Below are 24,535 nucleotides of genomic sequence, written 5' to 3' on the forward strand. Positions count from 1 at the left end.
TTATCTTCTCCGAGCTGAGTCTTACTCCGAGTTCCCAAGCAGTAATAGAAATATGTGTCCATTTGTTCATTATGGGAGATTTTCTCACATTAGTTGAGTAGAAAACTTAGAAACACTTGAACCCCAACATGGGGGAAAGTGACACCCATCCAAAGCTTTGCATCAAAGCAACTAAACTTGGAAGAGATTTGTGGCAGAAACAGTAAGAAACGGTGATTTTTTTTTTTTTTTTTTATTGCCTCTGAGACTGGGGAGCTCAGTTTGTACACACTTCAGAGGACTGGTGAAGTTTTAGTAGTTCTTTGTAAGGCTGTCTTAATGAATTTAATGTTTTACTGTTTCAGAGATTTTGCTATCAGAAAAGAGACCAAACTTCTATCACCATGGTGGACGTGAAGTGTCTGAGTGACTCTGAATTACAGAACGAACTTGATAAGCTTGGATTTTCACCTGGCCCCATACTATGTATGTATGCAGCAAAGATTAGAGACTAGTCATTTTTATTACTCATAAACTACCCCCAAAGATGTAAAATTATTTACATCATTAAAATAGAAATAGGGAAATTAAAAAATCAGGAAAACCATAAAGAAGGGAAGAAGAGAGAAATATACTCAGATCCTTCTTACAGATTAGTAAGTATGGGGCCAGACAGGAAAAATCTTTTTCCCCCACAGTGAAAAACCAGTTACTCTAGATTATATCACCCTGGGTTCTTTCTCATTTCTAGAAGGTGCACTGTGTTAACTACGTGTGTACTTACTGTCCATAGGTAGAGTTACAACTTTGTCTGCCTTGTTCTCAGATGTAGCCAGTGCCTGAGCCCGGGGCTGACTCACAGAGGCCTCACCTTAAGTGCTTGCGGGAGGGACAGAGTGAGTTGAGCAGCTGTGGGGTCCACTTCATTGCAAAAACCACAATTAATAATACAAGCTACAAGAGCAAGGACCTGAGTTGTGAGATGCCTCGAACCCATTAAGATCCCATACACAAACAGGGCAGCTTAATCTCTTCTCCACTCTTCCTCAGCTTCCACCAGAAAGCTGTATGAAAACAAGCTAATGCAGTTGTTGGTCTCACCTCCCTGTGCGTCACCTGTGATGAATGGACCCGGAAAGCAGAGCAAAGCTCAGGGCCGTGATGGCAATAAAGGTACCATCAGAGGCTGTACTGCTTGATAGCAACTTTGCACTTATTAACACTTTCATTAACACTTTGTCCAGCATGACTTACGCAGCTTTAAATGGCAAGAATGAAATAGCCATGTGGCCTGTCTGCACACAAAGCCTGGAAATAAGCCCCCGGGCTGCGAAAGGAATGCTTAGGTCCATGTATGCATTCACGCAGGGACTCAGTTGGGTGGCAAATCTGTGTCTGATTTCTTAAACCAGAGGTTCCTACAGATAATTTCCAGGTCTCCTTTGAGGCCTCAGCCTCTGCTTGGCCTCAATCAATAAATTTGATGATTATTTTCTTTGGATTAAATGATTCACATCCATTAAGGAAGATGAACCAGACCCTACCTCCCTATGCCTACTGCCCTCCTGACTTAGTGGGAACTGACCACAGCTGGTGTCTCCCAGGTCCCAGTGGGTGGGGAGCAGTGGTCTCTGGGATCCAAGAGCTTCCCTTACATGGCCCCTGCCCAGGCGCAACATTCTCCTGCTGGGGCATCTAGTTTAGGCTCTTGGCGGTAGAATTAAAGATTCCCACAGTACATTCCAAGGCTCTTTCACTCAGTAAATACTTATTAGGAGTTTTCTATGAGCCACAGTAAAATAATAGGAAGTACCATTTATTAAAGGCCACCAGTGCATTTCCGGCCTAACTTGCATTCTCTCATTAACCCTCACCACACTTCGCTGAAGTTCAGAGAGGCTAAGTGATGGGCCCAACATCATAGAGCTAGGAAGTGGCCCCAGAAGATAAGCCTCCACTAGCATGTGCCATCAAGAGCAAGGCCCATCTGTCTTTGTCACCAGTACATGTCCAGCTGCTAGGACAGGACCAGGCCTGTAGCAGGAATTCAGTATATGTTGAATGAAAGTGATACAGAACTGAGATTCAAACCCAGGTCTGGCTCTCATAATTATGCTCTTCCCACCACATACCCCATACTTTTCTCACAGTTTCTATTGTAAGGATAAACACATTACATTTTTGACTATGTTTGATCTACAAAAAAATGGCAATTTCATATAGTTCAAATTAATAGTTCAACCAACAATAAAAGCACCTGGGCTCTCTGAAAAGTCCCCTGCAATGGTATGAAAGGTAGCACAGGTGCTGAGAACTTTCCCCAAGAGTCTGGAATGGCTGGCCTCATTTAGAGAGGGCAGCAAGGTTTGGGGATGGGTCCCACTGCCCCTGAGCAGGACAGTCAGCATGGGGGTGCCTCAGGGCAAGTGGCTACCCCAGGCCTTTTCTGGATGTGGGACGTGTTCATAGTCCTGTCCCAGACCTGGGGTTGCCTCTGTTTCCTGCCCTGGAAAGGAGTTGAAGGGACTAGACTAGCCCTCTGAGAAGTGTGGTGCCAGGCTTAAAGATTCCAGAGAGGAAGGCTTGTGCACTACTGCTCGTGACTGCTGAGGACTGAGGTCCAAGCTGCAAAGCCAAGCTGTCATTGTCTCAGTCTGCACTGCCCTGGTTCCCAGCACACAGCCTTCCACATAGCCCTCCACAAAGGTGCATTTATGCTGGGGCTAGAAGAAAATCAGCCCTTTGGTTTGTAAGCTTTGCATTGCTTTACACTGTGCCCACCCGATGCTAGCCAACCACAGGCAATCAGGTAAAAGGTGGAAGTTCTGGTTCAGTCCTACCCTTGTAAAGCAGCTCTGTGATGTCAATGGCCAGTGGTGGGTACAAGTAGGAACCTACTTCTCCAGGTCAGGGCTGAATCAGACATTTGAATTTGCTCATTGGAGAACCCTCCTAGACCCTGGTACCATGAGAATGGAGGGGTTGACATGAAACTAATGGGGTCCTGGAGAGTCAGCTTTGAGCATTTCACAGAAACACCTAGTCCTGAGGTGGGGTTGTTGTGGGAGGGGAGCGGCAGTTCCAGACCTGAGGCTGGGCATTAGGGCATCCAAACAATGCGTGGATTTGGGTTTTCTCATTTTCACTCATTGTTTTGGCACTGGGTGGGCACAGCTTTAGTTATCTACCCTTTTTACAACCTTCCGAAGTATTTTTGACTTGGGAGCTCATTTAAAATCCCCTCCATTAAAAGTTCATTGATGCTGAAAAGCACACGATTGCTCCAAGTTTATCAAAAAGCTTCTTCACAGCCTGAAGGCAATGGCTGGTCACCAACAACCTTCTCTGCCCCGGCAGCTCCCCTGATTTCACAGCCTTTCAGCACAGGCCTGGCCTTCCCTCCCCGGGTGCCTCTTGGGATTCAGGAGAAATCCTCCTGCCCTATCTCGACATTCAGAGATATGCAAGGCTTACAGCTGGCTCCAAGGGACTGCAAACAGCCGCCCGGATGAGCAGCCCGCTCACTCAGCGTGGATTGTTCTCCCAGGAGCATGATCGTGGCAGCTTCCCAGGGGAGGCCTAAGTGTGTCCCGCACAGGTCACTGCAGAAATGCTCTTTTCCCTCCGAAGGGCAAAGCAAATGGTCTTCCCCTCCCCCAAATCTTCTGCCCTGTGATGAATAAAATTCACCCCGATGCTTGGCTAGCTCGTACGTTCTCATGTCCTATTTTCCTCTTGTTTCCCATGATCCAGAGCTGAATGGCATCATCATTTTGAAAGGAAATATCGTAGTCTCATCAGAAAAAAAGAAGGGATCCAAAAGAGTATGTACAATTCTAATGCATGAATACTTTTACGAGTTTAAATATAAGAAATAGCACTTTTCATGTGTATTAAGTAAGGAAATAGCAAGTTACTACATTCTGTCATAGTGGGGAAATTCTAGTTTTGTGAAGCCCATTGTAATGCCAGTTTCTGTTTTGTGAAGCTATTACCATGTGCTAGCCCAGGACCCAGAGTAAAAGCCCCCCTGAAAGAGCAGCCACCCTGGTGTCCTCTCCAGCTGTCGTGCACTCTCACCCTTCGCCACCTGTAGTCTCCATTCACCTAGAGCACTGAGCACGGTTCTAGACCCACAGGGAGCACAGGACATGTAAGTTCCTGTCCCCTTCTCTTCCTATACCCTGAGATCTGGCTTCTACCCTCGCCACCAAATTGCAACACATGGCCCAAGTGGGTGAGACTAACAGGGTTTGGGGTGAGGCCCGGCTGGTTTAGAACCCTTGCCCTTCCACTTGCCAGAGTGTGACTCTGGGAAGCCACTTCATAGACGTGAGCCTCCGCTCAGTTTGCTTAGCAGCACCTGCCTCGGAGGGCGAGTGAGAGGCAAAGGCAGGGGGCGCTCTCAGCCTAGAACACGGCACGTTGTTCGCTCCCATAATTCGGAAACTCCAAGATAGCAGCACTAGAGACTTATGCTTGGTCCCTCTTTATTTAGAGCACCTGCCTCCTTTGATTTTGGCAACTCTGCTCTCTCCAGGTTTTTAATTCTGCCCCCTCCTCGCCTGTTTCCACCCTGGCTCTGCCTTTTGGGCCCTGCCTGCACATGGTGCCTGGGATCCCTGGCTTCAGCCCCTCCTCTTCCTGCTCTGTGTCATTTCCCTTGGTCGTGTCATTCACTTGCCACCTCTATGCTGTGACTCCACATGTAACCCTCCACGCAGGCCCCTCTCCTGAGCCCCAAGCCTGCCTCCTGGAAAGCTCCTTCCCTCTGTTCTGCACTCATTCAACAAGTGGTTATTTATTTACTTATTGTAACCCTCACCTGATGACATGTTTTTATTGATTTCAGAGAGAGGAAGGGAGGAGGGAGAGGGAGAGAGAAACATCGATGTGAGAGAGAAACATTGACATGAGAGAGAAACGTGGATGGCTTGCCTCCCATACATGCCCCAACCTGGGATCAAACCCAAAACCCAGGCATGTGCCCTGAATGGGAATTGAACCCGAGACCCTTTGGTGCATGGGACGATGCCCCAATCAACTAAGCAGCACCAGCCAGGGCAACAATGGTTATTTATAATTATGAACATTTCCTAGTTTATACAGATGTATTTCTACTTCTCCCGTGCTTATCCCCAGCACCTCACTCCAGGACCACCTGCATTTGCAGCCTCTGTTTCTCTCGATGGTTCCACCACCTTCCCACTCTCCAGGCTCAAAATCACACTGTTACCTCCGTACGCCCACTCCCCATAGCTCCTCACATATAAACAGTTGCCAAGTCCTATGGATTTGAATTATAATTTTCAAAAATCTATCCCTCCTTTCTCTTCCCACTGCTACTCCCCTAGCTTGCACCATATTACGTTTTGTCTTGGGGTTGTTGTTTTTTATTTGAACAATTGCAGTACCCTCATATCTGGCCTCTTCCTCCAACCTTTACCAATTCCAGTTCAGATCTACAAGCAGAGACTTAATCATGTATTCGTTAGCCTGGAAACTTTCAAAACAAGGTGCAAACTTACTATACATCATGAAGAGACACCAGTCTCTCCGGTAAATGTATCTCCCTCACCATCCAACCCAGTGCATGCCCGCCTTGTTTCCCTGCCTCTCACACCTCTTCCCAGGCACCTTGGCCTCAACAGTTCTTCACGCCTAGAGTTATTTTTATTCATTCACCCCACCCCATTTATCTTCCTGTTAACATTCTGTGATCACTTAAGCAACGTCTCAAAGGCCACCCCTGTGGATCCCTTTAAAATTGCATTTTATCCACTCAGTAGCTGTCACGGGGCTTTGTACACAGTAAGAGCCCAAAGATCACTTTATCAAGTCTGCCAAACAGCTCTAGGGACACACAGATTAGTTTGCAAATGTGGTCTAGTATTTAAAATACTTGTTGAGTTTAAATAAATAAAAGAAACCCCGGGTAAACATTCCTGCAGTAAGTTGTTACTTTAGCTTTCTATCTGAACATAGTTCAAATTTGATGAAGTGGTTCTGATATCAAAATTTTCTAAAAAGATTTTTTAAATCTTTCAAATGGCACCTTGTTTCTGCAGAAAACCCTTTTGTATAGTTCCTGCAAAGACATTTACAAGAGAAAAAGTAACCTGCATATTTAAAATGCATCAGGCAGGGGGCCAATGCCCTCCAGGCTTTGCTTTACGTAAACCTGAAATAAAACCACATCAATATTTTGAATTGGCAATAGAATTAAATGGAAAGTTTGTGATAACATAAAATGTTTTGATCAGAAGGATTATATAAGCCATTTTGATTCTCAGAAGAGCCTCAAGACATCTGTTCAATTTTAAATCTGAAAGTACATGTAAATAAGCATTTAAATTTCCATGTAAAAGGTAGTAGAAAGTGTGTCTATTTAGACACTTGTCTAACACCATAGACTTTAATTACTTAAGAGCAGTGGTCCGTACCTAACAGTCCTCTAAGTGCCTAGAAAGGTAGTTTCCACATTTCTTTGAAACACCAATGAATGCATATTTTCCTCTCATTTTAGTAGGTTTCTAGTGGAATACAAATCACCTTGAGATTTGGAATATGTCAGTTTCTGGACACCTTTTAACACTGTACATGTGTGTTTTAGTTATTTTTTTAAGATTTTTGATTGAATTTTAGAGATAGAGGAAGGGAGAGGAGAGAGAAAGAAACATCAATGTGAGAGAGAAACATCGATTGGCTGCCTCCTGCACATCCCCTACTGGGAATCGATCCCCAAACCTTGCACATGCCCTGCCTGGGAATCGAACCAGCAACCTTTAGGTGCATGGGATGAAGCCCAACCAACTGAACCACACCAGCCAGGGCTGTCTGTGTATTTTATTAAATTGCATATGCAGCCCATTTGATTTGGTGATTAAGACCACTCAGAAAGGGAGGTCAGTATTTTTTTATTTGGAGATTTTCTCATCAGATAGATTCTAGGCACAGCTTAAGCTTCCACCAGTGGAGTAGGGAGTGAAGCTGATGTGTGTACGTGAGGCTCTAAAACCTCTAGAGGAGAGACAGGATTCAGGGATGGCAGGGAGGCAGAATAACCCTCAATGTCAGGCTGCATAAAGCGTGGTTTGATGGGATGGCCATGGAACTTATCACTACAAACAGGATGCTTTTGAAAATGAAAGGGGACACTAACCAGAAGGGGCGCTGGAGAAACAGGAGTAAAGCAGGCCTGTCCTGGCAAACCAGGGCACATGGTCATCCGGGTTCGAGAGTGGTGCCGAAGGCTGAGTGCCTGCATGTGCACACCGTCTGCAGAGGGCCGCACCTAGTGCCCAGAGGGCTCTGGCCCCTTCTCCCCCAGACACCACATGCTCTTTCTTGCCAGAATCAACATTCATTCTGTTCTCCCAGCCTGGAATATTCTCTCCTCATCTGGTCACCTACATATTCTAGGATTTTCTCAAAATGTGTTCTGTGTGTCTGGCCCTAGGAATCTGCCTTTTCCATCAGCCCCTATTCCCACCCTCTGTCCAAGTCCTTTTGCTCTAGGGTGTAAAATTTTGACGGTAAACCTATGTCTTTGAATCCTCTCCATTTAATTCAAAGCCAGGCATGTGGAGGCCGGGAACACTCAGTCCCTGTTGGGTGAACTGAAAGGAGTTTTTGTCCTACATTGATGCTGACGGTCTCTCTTTTTCTGATTTCCTATTCTGTACCACCTCTTTTGTCTCTTGGGCTTACCTTAATGTATTCTCTTGAGAGACAATGCTTAGGTCATGGTGAATTGATGACCATCCAGGGAAGGGTTGCAACAGAGCTTCCATCCCTGGGTCTCACTCAGCCTGTGAGTTAACAACTATTTATCAAATACAGGACATTGTGCTACACCTGCTTGTTCCTGTCCTGAAGAAACTTAAAATTGAGCTTTGGAAACACAGAATACGTGTATCAAAAATATGTACTCTAGAGCTGGACTGCTTGGGTTCAAACCCCAGCTCTGCCACTAACTTGGATAAGACACTTGACCTCTCTATCTCTTAACTCCTCAACCATAAATAAGGGTAATAATAGTTTCAGCTTCATAAAGTGGTATGATTAAGTTAAAGTATGTGAAACAGTAGTGATGGCACATTCTAAGAGCCGTCTAAGTACAAATAAGAACTATTGCTATCATTAATATTACTATTATATAAAAAGCATGATATTTAGTTACCTGCAATACAAAGCAACATGCTTAAGTGAAAAAAAATATAACGGAAATTGAATTTTTAGTATTGAACTGGTCAACCATTGTGCCATACCAGCTGGGCAGGACTCTTTCCTTCTTAATCTGATACTTAAATCCTTCTTTCTCCTGCCTCTTTAAACATTTTAAAAAATAATTTTACTTTAAACAAAAATAAAAAATTATTTAAAAAAAAAAAGAAAAGAAAAAGAAAGAGGGACATCTGTAATACTTTAAACAAAAATAAAAAATTATTAAAAAATAATAATAATAATAATTTTACACTTACAAAAAGTTGCAAGAAATAGTACAAAGAATTCCTGTTTTCTTTTCACCCAGATTATTTGTTACCTTTTACTACATTTGCTGTGTGTGTGTGTGTGTGTGTGTGTGTGCACTGTGTCTTTCTGACTGATTTGAGAGCAAACTCTAGACAGGAAGCCCCTCAGTTCTCTGGCATATATTTGCCTACCCCCAAAGGACACTTTCCTACATGTCCACAAAATAACTGCACCTAAGGACATTCACATCGAGTCAACGCCAGCGTCCAACATTCAGATCCCACTCGAATACCACCAGCTCTCCCAGTAGTGTCTTTGCTTCTGGGCCCCGTCCAGTCCAGGAGCACACGTTACCTTTGAGTGTCAGGACTCTCCAGTCTCCTTCAGTCTCAAACATTGATGCCCTTGACCATTTTAAAGGGTACACGCCTTTCCTCCTGTAGGGTGACTTTTCTGTCTGATTTTCCCTTTGGACTGTTCGTAGAGGCCATGTCCTCGGGCGGGACGTCCTCAGAAACGACGCTGTGCTCTTCTCAGTGCATCGCACCAGGTAACGAGGTCATCCTGTTCCATCGCTGGTGACATTAACCTTAATCACCTGGAAAAGTTGGTGTCTGTCAGGTTTCTCCATAACACCATCATTTTTCCATGTGTAGTGGAACAGTATTTTGTGGGGAAATATTCTGAAGTGACACCAACACAGCTCCTAGTCAAACCCATCCATCAGCCCGAGCTCCCGTAGATGACTGCCTGAGTCAACCCCTGTCACGATGATGGCCCATTGCGACTTTCTATTTCATTAACCCCTCTGCATTTCTTAGGAAGATCTATAAGGAAGACCTTCCCTTCTCCCTCATTCATTCATTCATTCATTCATTCATTTATTCGTTTGCTCTTTGTTTCATTTGTTCTTTCATTGAGTCTTATTAGTATGAACTCACTGATTCTTTTTAATTGAATGGGCTATATCTGTTGATATCATTATTTATTTTAATGTTCAAATTGTCCCAGATTTGGCCAGTGGGAGCATTTTCAATATGGATACTGTGTCCTTTTGACATGGCCTCACGATTCCTTGAGCATGTCCTGAATTTCTGGCACAAAAAGATGTTTCAGACCCATCTTGTGTTTTTTCTGCCCCAGGAGCCTTGGATGGTGTTTACTGTAGGATGGTGTTTAAAAACCAAGATTTTGCCCTGGTTGGTGTGGCTCAGTTGGTTGAGTGTTGTTCCAGGCACTGAAAGGTCGCCAGTTCAATTCCCGGTCAGGGTACAATCCCAGATTGTAGGTTCAGCCTCAGGTTGGTCAGGGTGCATAGGGGAGGATCGGTTTCTTTCTCACATCAGTGTTTCTCTCTTTCTCTCCCTCCCCCTTCTTCTCTCTCTAAAATCAATAAAAACATATTTAAAAAACACACACACCAAGATCTAGGCCTTCAGTGAGCTCATTGCTGTTGGGAGTCATTGTTTCTAAATCCTCTCAGCGGCAGAGCTGGAAAATAAATGTGTGTGTGTGTGTACACATGCATCTATAACTATTTTTATGTATCTCTGTATATGTTTAAAAACCATAAGTTCATATTGATCTTCAATTACAATCCAACATTTCAGTGTTCTTCGAACCTTTCCCCTTCCCGTGTTTGTAAGTCTGTGACAGTGAGAAACCTGGCTTCCATTATCCTCAATATATTTACATTTTTCTCAGCGTTCTAATTTCCTCAGTGTAACCAATCTCCTAATCACAATAGCCACCTCCTACTCTGCATAACCCTCATCACCACCTCCTCCACCCTGGACATGGCAACACCTCCCTGTGGCCCTCCCATCACCGTCTCTCTTCCTTGGACACAGGGCACACGGAAGCCTCTACGTTGTCCCCTCCCTACCACTGCCATTCTTCAGTCACAGGAACCCCGATATACACGGCCCCTCCAACTCCATTTCTTTGGCCTCTAGGTATTCTGACCCCTCATTTATGTCCCCTCTGCCCCACTTCTTGTGCAGGACACACTGACATCCCAGGGAAGGACAAGGAAGGGAAGGAAAGCTTCATGTTTCTTTTCTTTGCTTCCAATTCTGAGGCCCGTTTCAATGCATTTGTGCCAAAACTTTAACAGGATTTTTACTCGTGTCTCAGTTACTGTTGTTGCTGATAAGATGCCTTGTCGGCCTATAATTAGCAGGTGCATGGCCTACCCCAGCTGCTGCAATCGGAAGACCAATGTACCAAGGGAATATATATTAAAGCTCTACCATTCAGTGTGCGGTTTGAGTTGCATGTAAAGGTTTTAGGCGATCTGATGTTAAACATCTCTATAATAGTTTCTTAATTGATTGAAAAACATCCTTACTTCCAGTAGTAGTTGTAGATTCCAGTTGGGTCAAAGTGAAGGGTAAATTACATATAATTTTATAACTAATAAGCCCTCAGTTCTTACCTTTGACATGTGCTAATGGGAGCTAAATGCCATATTTACAAGAAACGCAATTTAACACTATTCTTGTAAAACTACTGACCTCCTAGTATATATGCTTCAATATGCTGACAATCAATGTGCCTTTATCTTATTGATTACGTGCTGATTCTCCCTGTGTAACAGAATCAAGCCTTTGAAACACAAGAGCATCAAGAAGAGTTAGCGAAGCCAAACCCTGATTACAGTGATTCTAAGATGATAATAAAGGTAAACTTATTTATTTTCATAAAACTGGATTATGAGCAGTGGTGTTCTCTTTCTATAGGAACAATATGAATTTGTTGACAAAACTCAGCTTTGCTTTCCTTTTCATCTATGAATATTTAACCAAATTGACTTAAGCTCGTTTATAATTTGTATTATGGGTACAGAGATATGTATACATTTTTGGGGAGAGGAGTTTCCTGTTTACCTCTGCTATGAGCACCCCTGAGTTATTTTGATCTCTTGGTATTTATTAGGGCTTCATTAGCACCAGGCACTATTCATTTCAATGTATGAGTCCAGGCATGATTTATTATAGTTATTGATCATGGAATTTCCTATCTGAAAGGCTTCTTGGAGGAGGCTATGTGGTTCATCTTACAGATGCAGAAACAAGCAGAGAGGGGATACGACTTGCCTAAGACCACACAGAGTTCGAAGAAAACTCTGAAATGGAATTCAAGGCTCCTAATTTCCACTTTACTGCCCTTTCCTTTATATCAAGCTGCCAAAGGAAGAGCAAAACCAACCAGGCACCTGAGTGGTGAAATAGCTCCCTCCAGTGTCTCTTTCCATGGTATCCCAGGGCGGCAGGACTTCTCTTCACCTAAGGCAACAAAGGCTTTCTTTCTGGTGATTGCTGTGCAATGAGAGTCCATCTGAGAGATTTTTCGATGGCCCTTCCATCCCCACATGGAAGCCATGGTACAGAAATCAGCACAGTTAAAATGGGCTGACTGATACGCACCTGGGCACCTGGAATTTGCCCCAGTAGACAGAAGAAAATTCAAACCTGAAAACTTTTTTGATATTTTATTATAACATATGCATCTAAAAAGGTATAAAGAACTATGTAATAAGCCTTTAGAGTCTCATGCTAGAGATTAAAAATTAAATCATTGTCGGTTCAGCTGAAGACCCCAGTGTAGTCCTCCTGATCATAGTCCCTTCCTTCACTTCCCCCAAGGGAACACTATCCCGAATTTTCTACTTATAATTCTTTTCCTTTTCTTCACAGTATCCACAAACTTTAGTTTCTCATGATTTTGGATTTTATTTAAATAGTATCGTAGTGTAAGTATTCTTCTGTAACCTCCCTTTTCCAGCCACCCAATATCTGTAGCTCTCATTCATTCGCTTTCACTGCCATATAATTATTGTAAAAGTATATTTACCCAGTCCTTATTTACGGGACATTTGAATTGTTGCCAAGCTTTCCTAAGACAAGCAATGCTGCTACAACCATTGTGGCATAGAATCCATTGAGTACATTTGCAAGCATTTTTTTCCAATTGAATGAATGTACCTAGAAGGGGAACTGCTGACCCGAAGGATATATGCCTGATCTTCAGCTTGCGAGGTCCTGCAAATCACTCTACAGAGTGGCTGCACCGTTTATATTCCTACCAGCAGTATATTAACGGCTCCCTTGTTCTACTTCTTTTTCAAACTTTAGTATTGTCAGATTTCATTTTTGTCAATGTCCTGAGTGTGAGATGGCATTTTATTATGATTGTAATTTGTATGCCTCTTATGCTAATAAGGTTGAGCATCTTCTCACATGTTTGTTGGTTATTTATGTTTTGTTGTCTGTAAAATGTCTGTTCGTGTTTTTTGCCCATTTTTCTATCAGGTTGTTTATCTTTTTCTTAGTAATTTATAGGAGCTCTTTATGTATTTTGGATACTAATCCTTTGTCAGCCATAAGTGTAGCAGGTCTCCTAGTAGTTTGGCCTTGTCTTTCTTTTTTCCCAACAGTTCATAGTACAACTGAGAGTAAGGTACAGAGATTCTCATATAACCTCTCCCCCGCCCATGCAGAGTGTTCCCCATTGTTAACATCTCCCACCAGTGGGCTTGTCTTTTCACTTTTTTCTACTTGCCTTTTTTTTTTAATCCTCTCCCGAGGATATGCTTTCACTGATTTTTAGAGAAAGAGGAAGGGAGAGGGAGAGAAGGAGAAACATTGACATGAGAGCTACACATCCATTGACTGGCTGCCTCCTGCACGCCCCCTACTGGGGGGTCGAGCCCACAACCCAGGCATGTGCCCTGACCAGGAATGGAACTGGCAACCTCTTGGTGCACAGGACGGCTCCCAACCAACAGCCACACCAGCCAGGGCTCCACCCAACCTTTAAAAATGGCCATCTTCGTGTGTATGAAGCAGTATCTCACTATGGTTTTGATCTGCATTTCCCTGATGACGAATGATTTTGAGACTTTTCATTTGCTTATTGAACATTTGTACATATTCTTTGGAGAAATGTTTGCTCAAGTCGCTTGCCCATTTTTTAGTTGGGTTGTTTGTCTTTCTGTTGTTAAGTTGTAAGAGTTCTTTATATATTCTGAATGCTAGACTGTTATCAAAAGGAGGACTTGCCAATGTGTTTCCGCATCCCGTGGGCTGCCTTCCCTCTTTCTTCATAAGTCCTTTGATGCACAACAGTTTACGGAAGTTTGCTTATGATATTTCTTGGCATGAATTTCTTTAGGTGTATCCTATTTGAAATTCACTCAGCTTTTTTAATCTGTAGATTTGTGTCTTTTGCCAAATTTGGGACCTTTCCAGCTCTTATGTCTTCAAATACCTTTTTCACCTCTACCTCTTTCCCCTCTCCTCCAGGGACTCTGAGAACACAAGTATTAGATCTTTTATTATAATCCACAAGACCCTGAGGCTCAGAGTTTTTGTTTTGTGTTATTTTCTTTCTTGGAAGAGCTTACATGGTTAAAAGACCATAGGTAATAATTCTGTGAGTTCTCCACTCCAGTCTCTTCAGCAGCAAGCATGGCTCATTCCCTGGTCTCTGTTTGTCTCCTTCAACCACCCCAAAGGGTGTGATAACATTATTGATCTCTTCCTGTACTAGCCGCAGTACTTAAACCAACTCAGATGATGTGTCCACATTTTCTTGGCAGTCATAACAGACATGTTCTAAAATGCCAGCAGGTGCTAAAAGATCTAGTCAAAGTTATTCAACAGGAGTCTTAGACATATAAAGACCCAATTACGGAGTTTGATAAATGCTTATGTTTACTTTTACTCTGATAGGGCTCAGAAAAAGCTGATGGAATGTGAACCCATGCTAGTGAATGACTTCTTGGTTGCTTTTCTTGAGGATTTCATTGAAAATTCCCATTTCTTCATATTTGAGACTTTTTGTCACACCCGCCATTGTATCAGCATTAACATGTTGGCAGATAAACTGAACATGACTCTGGAAGAAGCTGAAAGGTGGATTGTAAATTTGGTTAGAAATGCAAGACTAGGCGCCAAGATTGATCCTAAATTAGGTCATGTGGTTATGGGTAACAGTGCAGTTTTACCCTATCAGCAAGGAATTGAAAACACCAAAAGCCTTTCATTTAGAAGTAACTTAATCAGAATAGTAGGTTAGAGGCTCCTTATTGGGCAGCTGAAGACTCTGGCTTCTACTAAAGAATTGTAAAGAAAAAAACAAACCAAAAAAAACTATAAAGGAAAGATGAAATAATGAAACCTTTATATAAAGGGTGATGTACATTTTAGAAACAACATATTGAGTATGACTTTTAGAGAATTTGAATAAAATTGGATGTTTCATTAAGTAAACGAGTTCATTGATTCTGTCCTCTGTCTTCTCCAAGCTTCTGTCAAGCCATCTTGGGAGTTTTTTACTTCAGTTGTTGGATTTTTTTTAATTCTAAAAGTTATACTTGGTTTTTCTTTATATATTCTACTTATCTGCAGAGAGTTAATATTTTTTTCAGTTGTTTCAAACGTGTTTATGTGGTTCTTTGAAGCATTTTATGATGGCTGCTCTAAAATCCTGGTCAGATAATTCAACATTGTGTCATCTCGGTGTTGGCATCTGTCATGAGTCACTCAAGTTATAAGAGACTTTGGGTTGTATTGAAATATTCTGTGTTTGTGTCCTTCTCAGACTTTGTGCTGATGGGGGAAGAGAGACCCCAGCTCTTCACTGAGGGCAGGTGCTAGAAGTCCAGGTCCCCCACTGGGCCTCCACTGACACCCTGTAGTGTGTTTGTTGGATCGTTATTGCCGGGCTGCTGGGGGAGGAGCTCCACTGGCCCAGCTTCCCATGCATCTTGGCCGCTGGGTGTGGGTTGTTTGGCTGGAGTAGGGCAGTTACTGTCAAAAATGTTTTGTCTTGTGAGGCTGCTCCTTTCTCCTTTCCTAGTCCTTTGGCTTTCCAGAGGCTTTTTTGTTTGCATTCTTTGGTGTTTCCAGGTTGCCAGGCTGGATGCTGGGCTGTGTGAGGTAAAAAGAAAACCCAGGCCATTCCCTGCGAGCCATTCCTCGGGTCCTGAGGTCCCCAGCCCATCTGCGTTTCTCCACCTTTCAGTCTTCTTAGGTTTGCTTTTCGCAGAGTGCCCTGATGTTGCCTGTGAAAATGGGGTTCTTCTTCCACGGAGTCGCAAGCACAGCATTTCAGGGGCCCACGCATGGGAGGATGCGGTGTAGTGGTAGATTTACTAGCACTGGAGCAAACACAAAGGACTGTCCCCAGATGCCCAGTGCCTCACCCACAACCAGGTGGCTTAGCTCCGTCGGGCTGTGGAGGAAGTCCAGCCTTGTCTTCACAAACCCAGAAGACGAGCCGGGGTCCAGAGATACTGTGCCATTGCCTGGCATGGGCCGGGCACCCGAAGCTGCTGTGGTTCAGTTTAGGCCATGCCGAAGCCTGGTCCGGTTCAGCCTCTGCTCCCGGCTGGGCCCCCGCTGGAGCTGCTGCCCCCGAGCCAGTGCTCGGAGCACATGTTTGGGCCCAAGCAGCTGCTGGGGAGGGAGAATGCAGGAACCATGGCGAACCCCTGCTACCAGGAGGCCTTTGTTAGGCTCGATTACATTGCCTCCGGCTTGGGAAGGGGTAGGCTTCCTTCCAAACTAACCGATCTCTTTCCTGGCTGCCCAGGGCTTGTGTTGGGCCTTCCCCCATCCAGTCTCTCTCCTGGATCTCATCCAGTCCGATCCTTTTCCCAGGCTAGACACCTCCCCTCTGCGGTTGCCAGCTTGGCTCCTACTGCACGTGCCTCAAAGTAGAAAGATCTCCCCCGGCACCCTCTTGATTTCTACTGCGCATGTGCCTAGCAAAGAAATTTCCCCTTTGTTTGCCCTCCCCCACCCCACCCCACCCTCACCTTGTCTGGGCAAGTGGACCCGTTGTACTCTGGGGAGACTGGGAAGCCGTCCTTCCTCCCTACACAAGGGGAGGGAGGGGTGTTAAGCCCCTTGGTCGGGATTCGGCTGTCCCTTGGGGTGTCCGAAGCTGTAGCTTCCAGACTTAAGCCTGATTAAGAGTAACTTCCAGAATCAATCAGGCCCAGCCAGCCTAGCTCCCTTCTCTTTTGTTAACCCCTTAGCTGTCTGTGCTAACACAGGGGGCTTGGCTATATTCAGCAGGAGGAACTCGGAGAAGTCTATCTGTCTCATCGTGTTCTCAACACCATTTTGAATAGTCTGTCCTTTCTCTTCTCATTGACAGTGTTAGCTTCTGTCACTCATCAAATGTCCACGCACCCAGGATTTGTTTGAGTCAGGTATAGTAAGGTGACAGACACGGAGACAACTGCCTTTCAAAGAAGTTTTTTACCTGCAGTACCCAAGGGGACTGGGCACGCCATGCCATGCAGGGCCACACGGGGAAGTAGCAGGGTCAGTCAGGAGGCAGGAGTGAGAGGAAGGTGTGGACGCCAGGCTTTGTTGTGACTTCTGCAGGAAGGAATGGGTGAGGCAAGGTAAGCATTTGAGGACTGGCTAATTTGACTAATTCCAGCAGGTCCTGGGCTATAGGGGTGGACCCTAGTTGGCCAATACCTGGCCCTGGGCTGATGCACGGCAGGGAGAATATTGGCTTGGTAAGTGAGAGTTAGATAAAAGAGAAGGCTGAAGGGGTTGGTTGGCTTGCGTATGAAAGGCTTGGTCACAAGCAAGTCTTTACTCTCTCTAGGAATTAGCCTTCAGAGAGGGAGGCCCTCCAGGGTGAGCGAGGCCCCAAGACGCCAAAGCATCATAAACTACAGAAAATAAAAACCGTGATGAATACAGCGGGTCTCTATCCTGATCAATTTGTCTAGCTTGTGCACATAGAAGAATGCCTTCATTACCATAGCAACCCCTCTCACCTTGTTGTTTTAAAATGGTCTTTATTTCTAACTTGTTCCTTTGTTCTTCCAAATACACTTTAGAATGAGCTTATCAAGTTCCATAAAAAATTCAGATTTTGCTTTACATTGAAATTTTGTTGACTATAAATTAATTTGGAAAATGCTGAATCTTTACTCTGAGTCTTCCTGCTGATGAACATGTTACATCTTTACATTTATTGAAATTTTCTTTAATGTCCTTCAGTAAGATTTTATTATTTTCTCAATAAAGGCATGCTTATCTTTTGTTAGCTTTATTACTAGGTAGGCTTTTAATTTTTGTTGCCAAATTTTGTTGGAAGTAGTATCTTTTGAAAAATATGTTTTAAGTGGTTTGTTGCTAGTGTATAGAAATGCAGCTGATTTTTCTCAATAACTTTTGTCTTATAACAATGAACTCTTAGCAATTATGATTTTTCTGCAGACTCTTTTTAGTCTAATTTGTATACCTTTAATTTCTTTTTGTTTACCTGCGCCTGCTAAAACCTTTTGATTACAATATTATGTGAGTGATAATAGTAGGAATACTTTCCTTGGCTCTGATTTTAAAGAAAATGCTTTTAACATTTTACCTTTGAGTGTGATTTTTGGTGTAGGTGTCCAGAGACACCTTGTATCAAGTTAAAGAAGTTCCCATTCTATTCCTGGTTTGCTAGATTTTTTAAGCAGTAATGGAGATGATCATAAAGGTTGTAACCTTTCTTTTGTTAATGTAATGCAGATTATTTTAAAAGGTTTTTAATTAATTTGAAATAATTATTTAGGTTAAAAGAACACAATGTTTTAGAGTTTTATTAAATCAAGGTTGAGGTAAAAACAGTAGAGTGGAATTATTGTAAGATCTTTTATTAACTTAATCACTTTTAGTCAATAAAGGGATTTGGGGTTGACTCAATATTAAAGAACTCTGAATCAAGGGATTTTTTTCTGCCTGTAAGGAGGTCATAACTGCCAGTTTGTCAAGTCATTTGTAAAAATGTCTGGTTCTACATCTAGGCCTTTTAAAAAAAAATGCATTAGTGAAGGAGAGTGATTGAAAAATGTAACACATTTCAGTTTAAAGAGAATTTCATCCTCACCCCAAGGAGCGCCACTGCCTCCCGACTCCCCAAACTCCAACAGAAAGCAGTCCTGGAAGAACAAGAGAAAGGAAGGTTGGGGACCTCCGCACTCAGCACCCCTTCTTTGGTTGCCCATAATTGCAGGTGCCAGCCTATGACATTTCAGGCTAGGTTTGGGTCTACACTGTAGAATACACATTTTGCGGAAATGCAAACAAACTTGTATTTCTTTATGGACAAATATTAATCATTTTAGTCAAAGTAGATCATTTTTCAAAAACCAAATACATTTTTGATGAGTAATGATTTAATGAGAATACAAAATGGTTATTGTTCTTTCTGGCTCTGAATATTAGCCCTGTGTTTTGTAGTTAATTATAATACATCATGACACAATATCTCATGTGCAACCCATGCTCAGATTCAATACGCTATACATAGAGAGGCAGTAAGAATTAGCACAAAATAGTCTACCTGGAAAAATCTTAAAAAGCCAATTCATCTGAAATATTCAAGAAGAATCTGATGTCTGTAAGTGTTAAGCACTTGTAACATGATCTGATAATTTACTAATTAATAAAAACAGTAATATTTAACATATTTTCAATGATGAATTCTCCCAATAGAAATATTATAAAACATAGGCATTGGAACCAGAATATCTGGGCTTAAATTATAGTTACGCCTTTTACCATTGCATAACCTGGGACAAATACTTTAGTTCTGTGAGCCTCTCTCTCCCCATCTGTAAAATGGGGACTGTAATGGTTAACTCCTAGAGTCGTTAAAATATTAAATAAATTGAGGCGTGTTGAATGTCCAAGATAATAAACATTCACCACTTGGTATTTCCACTTCCCTTCTAGCAAAGCAGCACTATCATTCTGCCTGGGTTGACACCTGACTCCACCATCTCAACCGCTGTGTGATCCTGGGCAAGCTGCTTAAACTCTCCGTGCCTCAGTTTTCTCATCTATAAAATGGGCATATAGAAACATCTTCCTTACAGGGTGGTTACTGAGGATTAAATTACTTTATTCATGTTAAAGGCTTAAAACACTGCCTAACACACAGGAAATGTGATAAACATGTTGGCTGGTATTGTAACGAGACGCTCCTGCCTTATTATATTGGCATGTCTCGGAATTATGACATTCCTAACTACAGCTGTGATCAGTGATACGTGGACGGGTGCGCTTTGCTGGCTTGAATGCCAGGGGTGCCATGAAGTGGGCAGGGACGCAGAGGCCACACAGTCCCCAAACAGCCGTCTTTGCAGAGTCTGGCTCTGGGCATAGGGAGAAAGGAGGGAAGACGCTACATTTCCCGGGCGCTGCTTAACATGACTAAGCCACGGCTTTAGTGAACACTAATGTTTTTAGGTTTCATTGTAAATGGTGTCCATAGTGAAAACCATCTTATAACAGCATTACAAGAATGTTCTAAAAGTGGAAAACTGAGCTACAAATATGCCACCTGATGCAAAAGCTGATTTGACTTTCTTACTTCCCTCTAGTTTTTGTGTGTATACAGTATGCATTCACGCAGTTGCCGCCACTGGGTACATACAATCCTATACTCTGTTTACTGTGTTTATCATTAATCAATATCCCTTTTCCCTGTCATATAGTCTTTATAATAATTATTATATTTATTGATGGCCACAGTTAAGTTGATAGGCCAGAATTTCCTTTTTTTAAAATTAAAATGTTCACCTTTTTCTTACTGTAGAACTCTATATTTAGATGACTTTAAAGACAATAAATTATAAAAGGAAAGGAAATCAAAGACCCAAACGTCCTTATGGCGGGAGGAAAGATGGGGAGAGTGTATTGGACTGGCTTAGAGCTGCGAAATCCTGTCATTCGATTTTGCAACAGGCTTCTACCCCAAATGCTTTATTTAACATATCTATTTTTAAATTGAAGAGAATTAAAAAAGAAGTTGCATGTGATGGGTACTTGGAGGTCCATTACACCAAGTACTGTATATGTTTGAAACTTTCTGTACTTAGAAAAATTAAAAGAAAGAAAGTGCTGACAAAATGTTTTCCAACACCTTTGGAAACAGTTTGAATTGTCTCTTGGTGAGCAGGCCCCCTAGACATGCTCAGGGGTTCTGGGTCCCTGGGAAGGGGGACAGACGCCAACTTCCCAGTGGCCCTCCGGGATAGATATCGTGGCTTGATTAAAGAGAAATAAAGTAGAGGACGTGCGTATTAGGGCTGAAGAAATATAAAGTAGGCAACTGAGCTGAGTGAATGAGAATGATAGAGAAGACTCCTTGCAGGAGGGAAATTCTTTTTAGAAACTGAAGGATAATACTGTGTGACCTTAGGCCAGTGACTTAAAGCTTCCTGCGCCTCTAGACTTGCCAGCTCCCAAATGGAGCAATGACAGTGCCCACCAGAGGAGGGTAGGGTGGACCGGGAGGCCCTGGTGAGTTAATGGGCTAATGGGGCCTGGCACTCAATAAATGGCAGGTAACAGCACCATCTGACATCACATCTTCACACCCTTGCCCGTCGCAGACACTTGAGAAAGACAAGGCGATCAAGGAAAGCCAGCAACACAAAATTAACAATCATCACGATCAGAATCATTATTGCTAAGTGCTTTCATTAAGTGCTTACTGTATATCAGGCAATGTGTTAATCATTTTGCATAGAGTAAGCCGCTTAATTTACCACTTTATTTCACAGAGAGGAAGCAAAGGCAGGGAGAGCTATGCATTTTTACTTTGCAAAAATAACAACGCGAAAGAACTTTTGGAAAGAGAAAAGAAAACATGACCGTCCCTACTTCTCCCCGCCGCCCCTTTCGTTTCCTAAATTATTTTCTTGCCCTTGCTCAGAGCCAACTTGTTTTTTAAAAATAACTTTATTCTTTGTTTAAAAATGACGCATGCTCATAAAAAAAGCTCCAAGCAATAAAAGTACAGATAAAAGCACAAAATAGGAAGAAGATATTTGAGAACAGAATGCTGCTTGTGTCATGTGACCTTTGTCACTGGCACGTCTATTGTTCATGCATGAGTCACTGATGTAAAATATTACTCTGTGGAAATGGGAGGTTTCTGCTAATACTGAATAAAGGCTAACTTAAAGTTCGTGTTATGAAGTATGAAACTATCTGATGTACCAAAAACTTTATCAGTCCTCAGATTACAAGATTTTTTTAAAAGATGTTGATTTTTTAAAATCCTCAGTGAGGATATATTTTTATTGATTTGGGAGAGAGAGGAAGGGAGAGAGAGAAACATCAATCGGTTGCCTCCCGTAGGCTCCTGGCCCAGGGATGGAACCTGCAACCTAGGAACGTGCCCTGACCAGGAATCAAACCCGCAACCTTCTGGTGCACAGGATGAAGCTCCAAACAACTGAGCCACCCGACCAGGACACAATTTTTTTCTACAAAAAAAAAATAAGGTCCTTTGTACAACACATTAGAAACTATGAGGGCTCTTCTTGATAACTTGACATTATCTTTTTGATAAATAAGCTCTTCTTGATACTTTCTTTCTGTTCATTAGAGACCCAAGGCTTCTACCACTAAACCAAAAGCCCGAAATATCTACTGTCAGGATCATAAGCATGCTGAGAAAATAAGGTAATAACTTTTCTTAGCATCCGAGGAGATATTACTGACTTATGTAACTCCTGAAAAAAATTATTATTCAGATTTTTGTGGAGGGTTTGAGTCTGAAAAGGAATCTGTTGAGCAAGAAGGAAGGTTTGTCATATCTCATTTCAAAGCTAAAAGGGCCTTACATAACCTCGAGTTCACCGCTGAAGTGTAGAGGCCGGAGAGGCTGAGGGGGAGCCAAAAGTCACGGTGAACTGAGACCAGAGCCCAAGGCTCTTGATTTGTAGACCTTTGTTCTTTGTGTCTTGGAAAATGGGGAGAGAAGAAGAAAAAAAAAGAGCAGGTAGTTGAAATAAAAGCTCAAGACTGGCCATTTCATTAGAAAGTAAAGCTTTCTGGAAAGTTTCCGAACTTCTGAATAAACTTCAGCCAATTTCCAGGATTAAACTAGTGGAAACCGAAGACTCTCTAAAAGATTTCAGAAAGGATCCTCTTGCTCTTTTAAATGCAAAATAAGCAGCATATTTCTAAAGAATTTCCGGTCTCCACCCTGAAAGGCTGCGTTTAGACCTGTGAAGGAAGAAAGGACAGGGCCTGTGTACTGATGTCCCCCATCCCGCTCTTACCGATCCCCAGTAGAGACCAGGGGATCTGTAAGTCCCTGAGCCAGGCCTTGTGCCAGCACTGATAGACATTTCACGTGTGGGTGATAAAGAAATACTCGGTGGGACATTAGAGATCTCCCATCCTAGTGGTACCCTGCTAACATCACTTGTTAAAATTGGCGTAGGTTTTCAATGAGAGAGGCCTGCTCCCTAAAGCCCCATGAAGGGTGCTCCCTTGAGCCCCAAGGCCACACACGTTCAGGGGGTGCTCGGTTCGTCACTGTACACAACCCTAAGAGCCACTAATGTTTTCACAGGTGGGCCTCAGGAGCACCATACACCAGATCCAAAAGATGGAGTAACACCGACGAGAAAGACTACTGCACAATAAACTGGAGCGTTGGGAGCAGCAAGCTAGAAATGTTTCCAGTGGGCTTGAAGCTTGCTGTGTTTGGCATCTTCATCATTGTGATATTTGTCTACATAACCGTGGAAAATAAGCGGCTCTTTGGTTAAGTGTGTTAGGAGCAGAGCAATGATTGCTTCAAGCCCTCCAGCTTCAGGAAAGAACAGGACTGCTCAAGGGGAGGGCCAGCCCCGCAGCAGGTAGTCTTCCCTTGCACGGTGCAGCTCTCATGGCCCTGTACCCAGGCTCAGCCTGGCAGAAGGAACAAGGGGGAGAACCAAGGCGTTGTGTCAAAGAGAATTCCATGAGGCATGCCGGCCATCATTAAAGGTGCTTCTACGCTGAAGTGCACTTGGAAAGGAAACTGAGCCAGCATTTTTCTTTTTCATGATGGTAACAAGCCATTGATTACATGCACCTCCCTCTATTCACTCTTCAAATTGTCTAGCCAACTATGGGAAAGGCCACAATAGGTAATTAACAACAACAAAAAAGTGTACCTGGTTTGGCAAACACAAGCAAATATCCAACATCATCCAAAAACAATTTAGAAAGTGGTAGCACTTTCACCATTGAAACTTAGCAAGGTTTGAAAAACTTAAGGCCTGATGAGGGAGTGATCATGGCCTCTGGGACCAGGCAGAGCTGGGTAGGCACCTGGCTCCTCTGTATATTGACTCTGTGACCTTGGATGAGTTAATTGTCTTCTCTGAGCTTGTTTTAACTTCTGAGACTAGAGATAACATAGGCTTCTTAGGGTGACGAAGAAGTTAAAGAAATAATGCATATAGTGTAGTCCACATCTGACTGGCTAGATAAATGCTTAAGTAGTGTTACACTTTAGCACAATATTTTTACTTCTGGGAGAAACTGATTCTAGATAAAGAGAACTCTTAAGCACAAAGAATTTGACTAGCAATTTTATGGCAGCCAAAATGTAGAACCAACCCAAATATCGAACAACAGGAGAATAGTTTAATAAATTGATGTAAAGCCTCTTGATAGATGATTATACAATAATAAAAAATGTTAACAATGAATTTATCATAGCATATGCTTATTTAAAATTTTTCATAACAGCTTCATTGGGATATAATTCACATGCCATACAATTCACCCATTTAAGGTGTATAATTCAATAATTTTTAGTGTTTGTAGAGTAGTACAACCATCACCAAAATCAATTTTAGAATATTTTTATCACCCCTAAAATGCTGTTTTAAAGTGATAAACAGCCCTGGCCAGTTTGGCCAGTTTGCTCAGTGGTTAGAGCGCAGGCCCTCAGACCCAAGGGTCATGGGTTTGATTCCCGGTCAAGGGCACGTACCTGGATTGCAGGTTCTCTCCACCCCATCTGGGTCTCGTGCAGGAGTCAACCAATTGATGTGTCTCTCTCACATCCATGTTTCTCTCTCTCTCTCTCCCCTTCCTTCCCTCCCTTCTACTCTCTCTCTGAAAAGCAATGGAAAAAATATCCTCCAGTGAGGATTAACAAAAATAAACAAACAAACAAATAAATAAATAAAATATATTTATTTTTTCTTCTTCAAGAAGACACTAAATTTCATATAATACTGGTTTGCTGGTGGTGAACT

General features: G+C 42.7%; 1 protein-coding gene and 1 pseudogene across 1 annotated transcript; both read left to right on the plus strand.

Annotated features, from left to right (window-relative positions):
• Positions 1-383: 383 nt before the first annotated feature.
• LEMD1 (LEM domain containing 1) lies at positions 384-23,050 on the plus strand. The gene is made up of 5 exons (XM_016215812.2): positions 384-465; positions 1,030-1,152; positions 3,733-3,803; positions 21,877-21,953; positions 22,852-23,050. The coding sequence occupies exons 1-5, from the start codon at positions 384-386 to the stop codon at positions 23,048-23,050; spliced, it is 552 nt and encodes a 183-aa protein (XP_016071298.2).
• LOC107538958 (eukaryotic translation initiation factor 3 subunit E pseudogene) lies at positions 8,944-14,576 on the plus strand (annotated as a pseudogene).
• Positions 23,051-24,535: the final 1,485 nt, after the last annotated feature.

The sequence above is a fragment of the Miniopterus natalensis genome, chromosome 19 (genome assembly GCF_054644295.1).
Source record: "Miniopterus natalensis isolate mMinNat1 chromosome 19, mMinNat1.hap1, whole genome shotgun sequence".
Taxonomy (NCBI): domain Eukaryota; kingdom Metazoa; phylum Chordata; class Mammalia; order Chiroptera; family Miniopteridae; genus Miniopterus; species Miniopterus natalensis.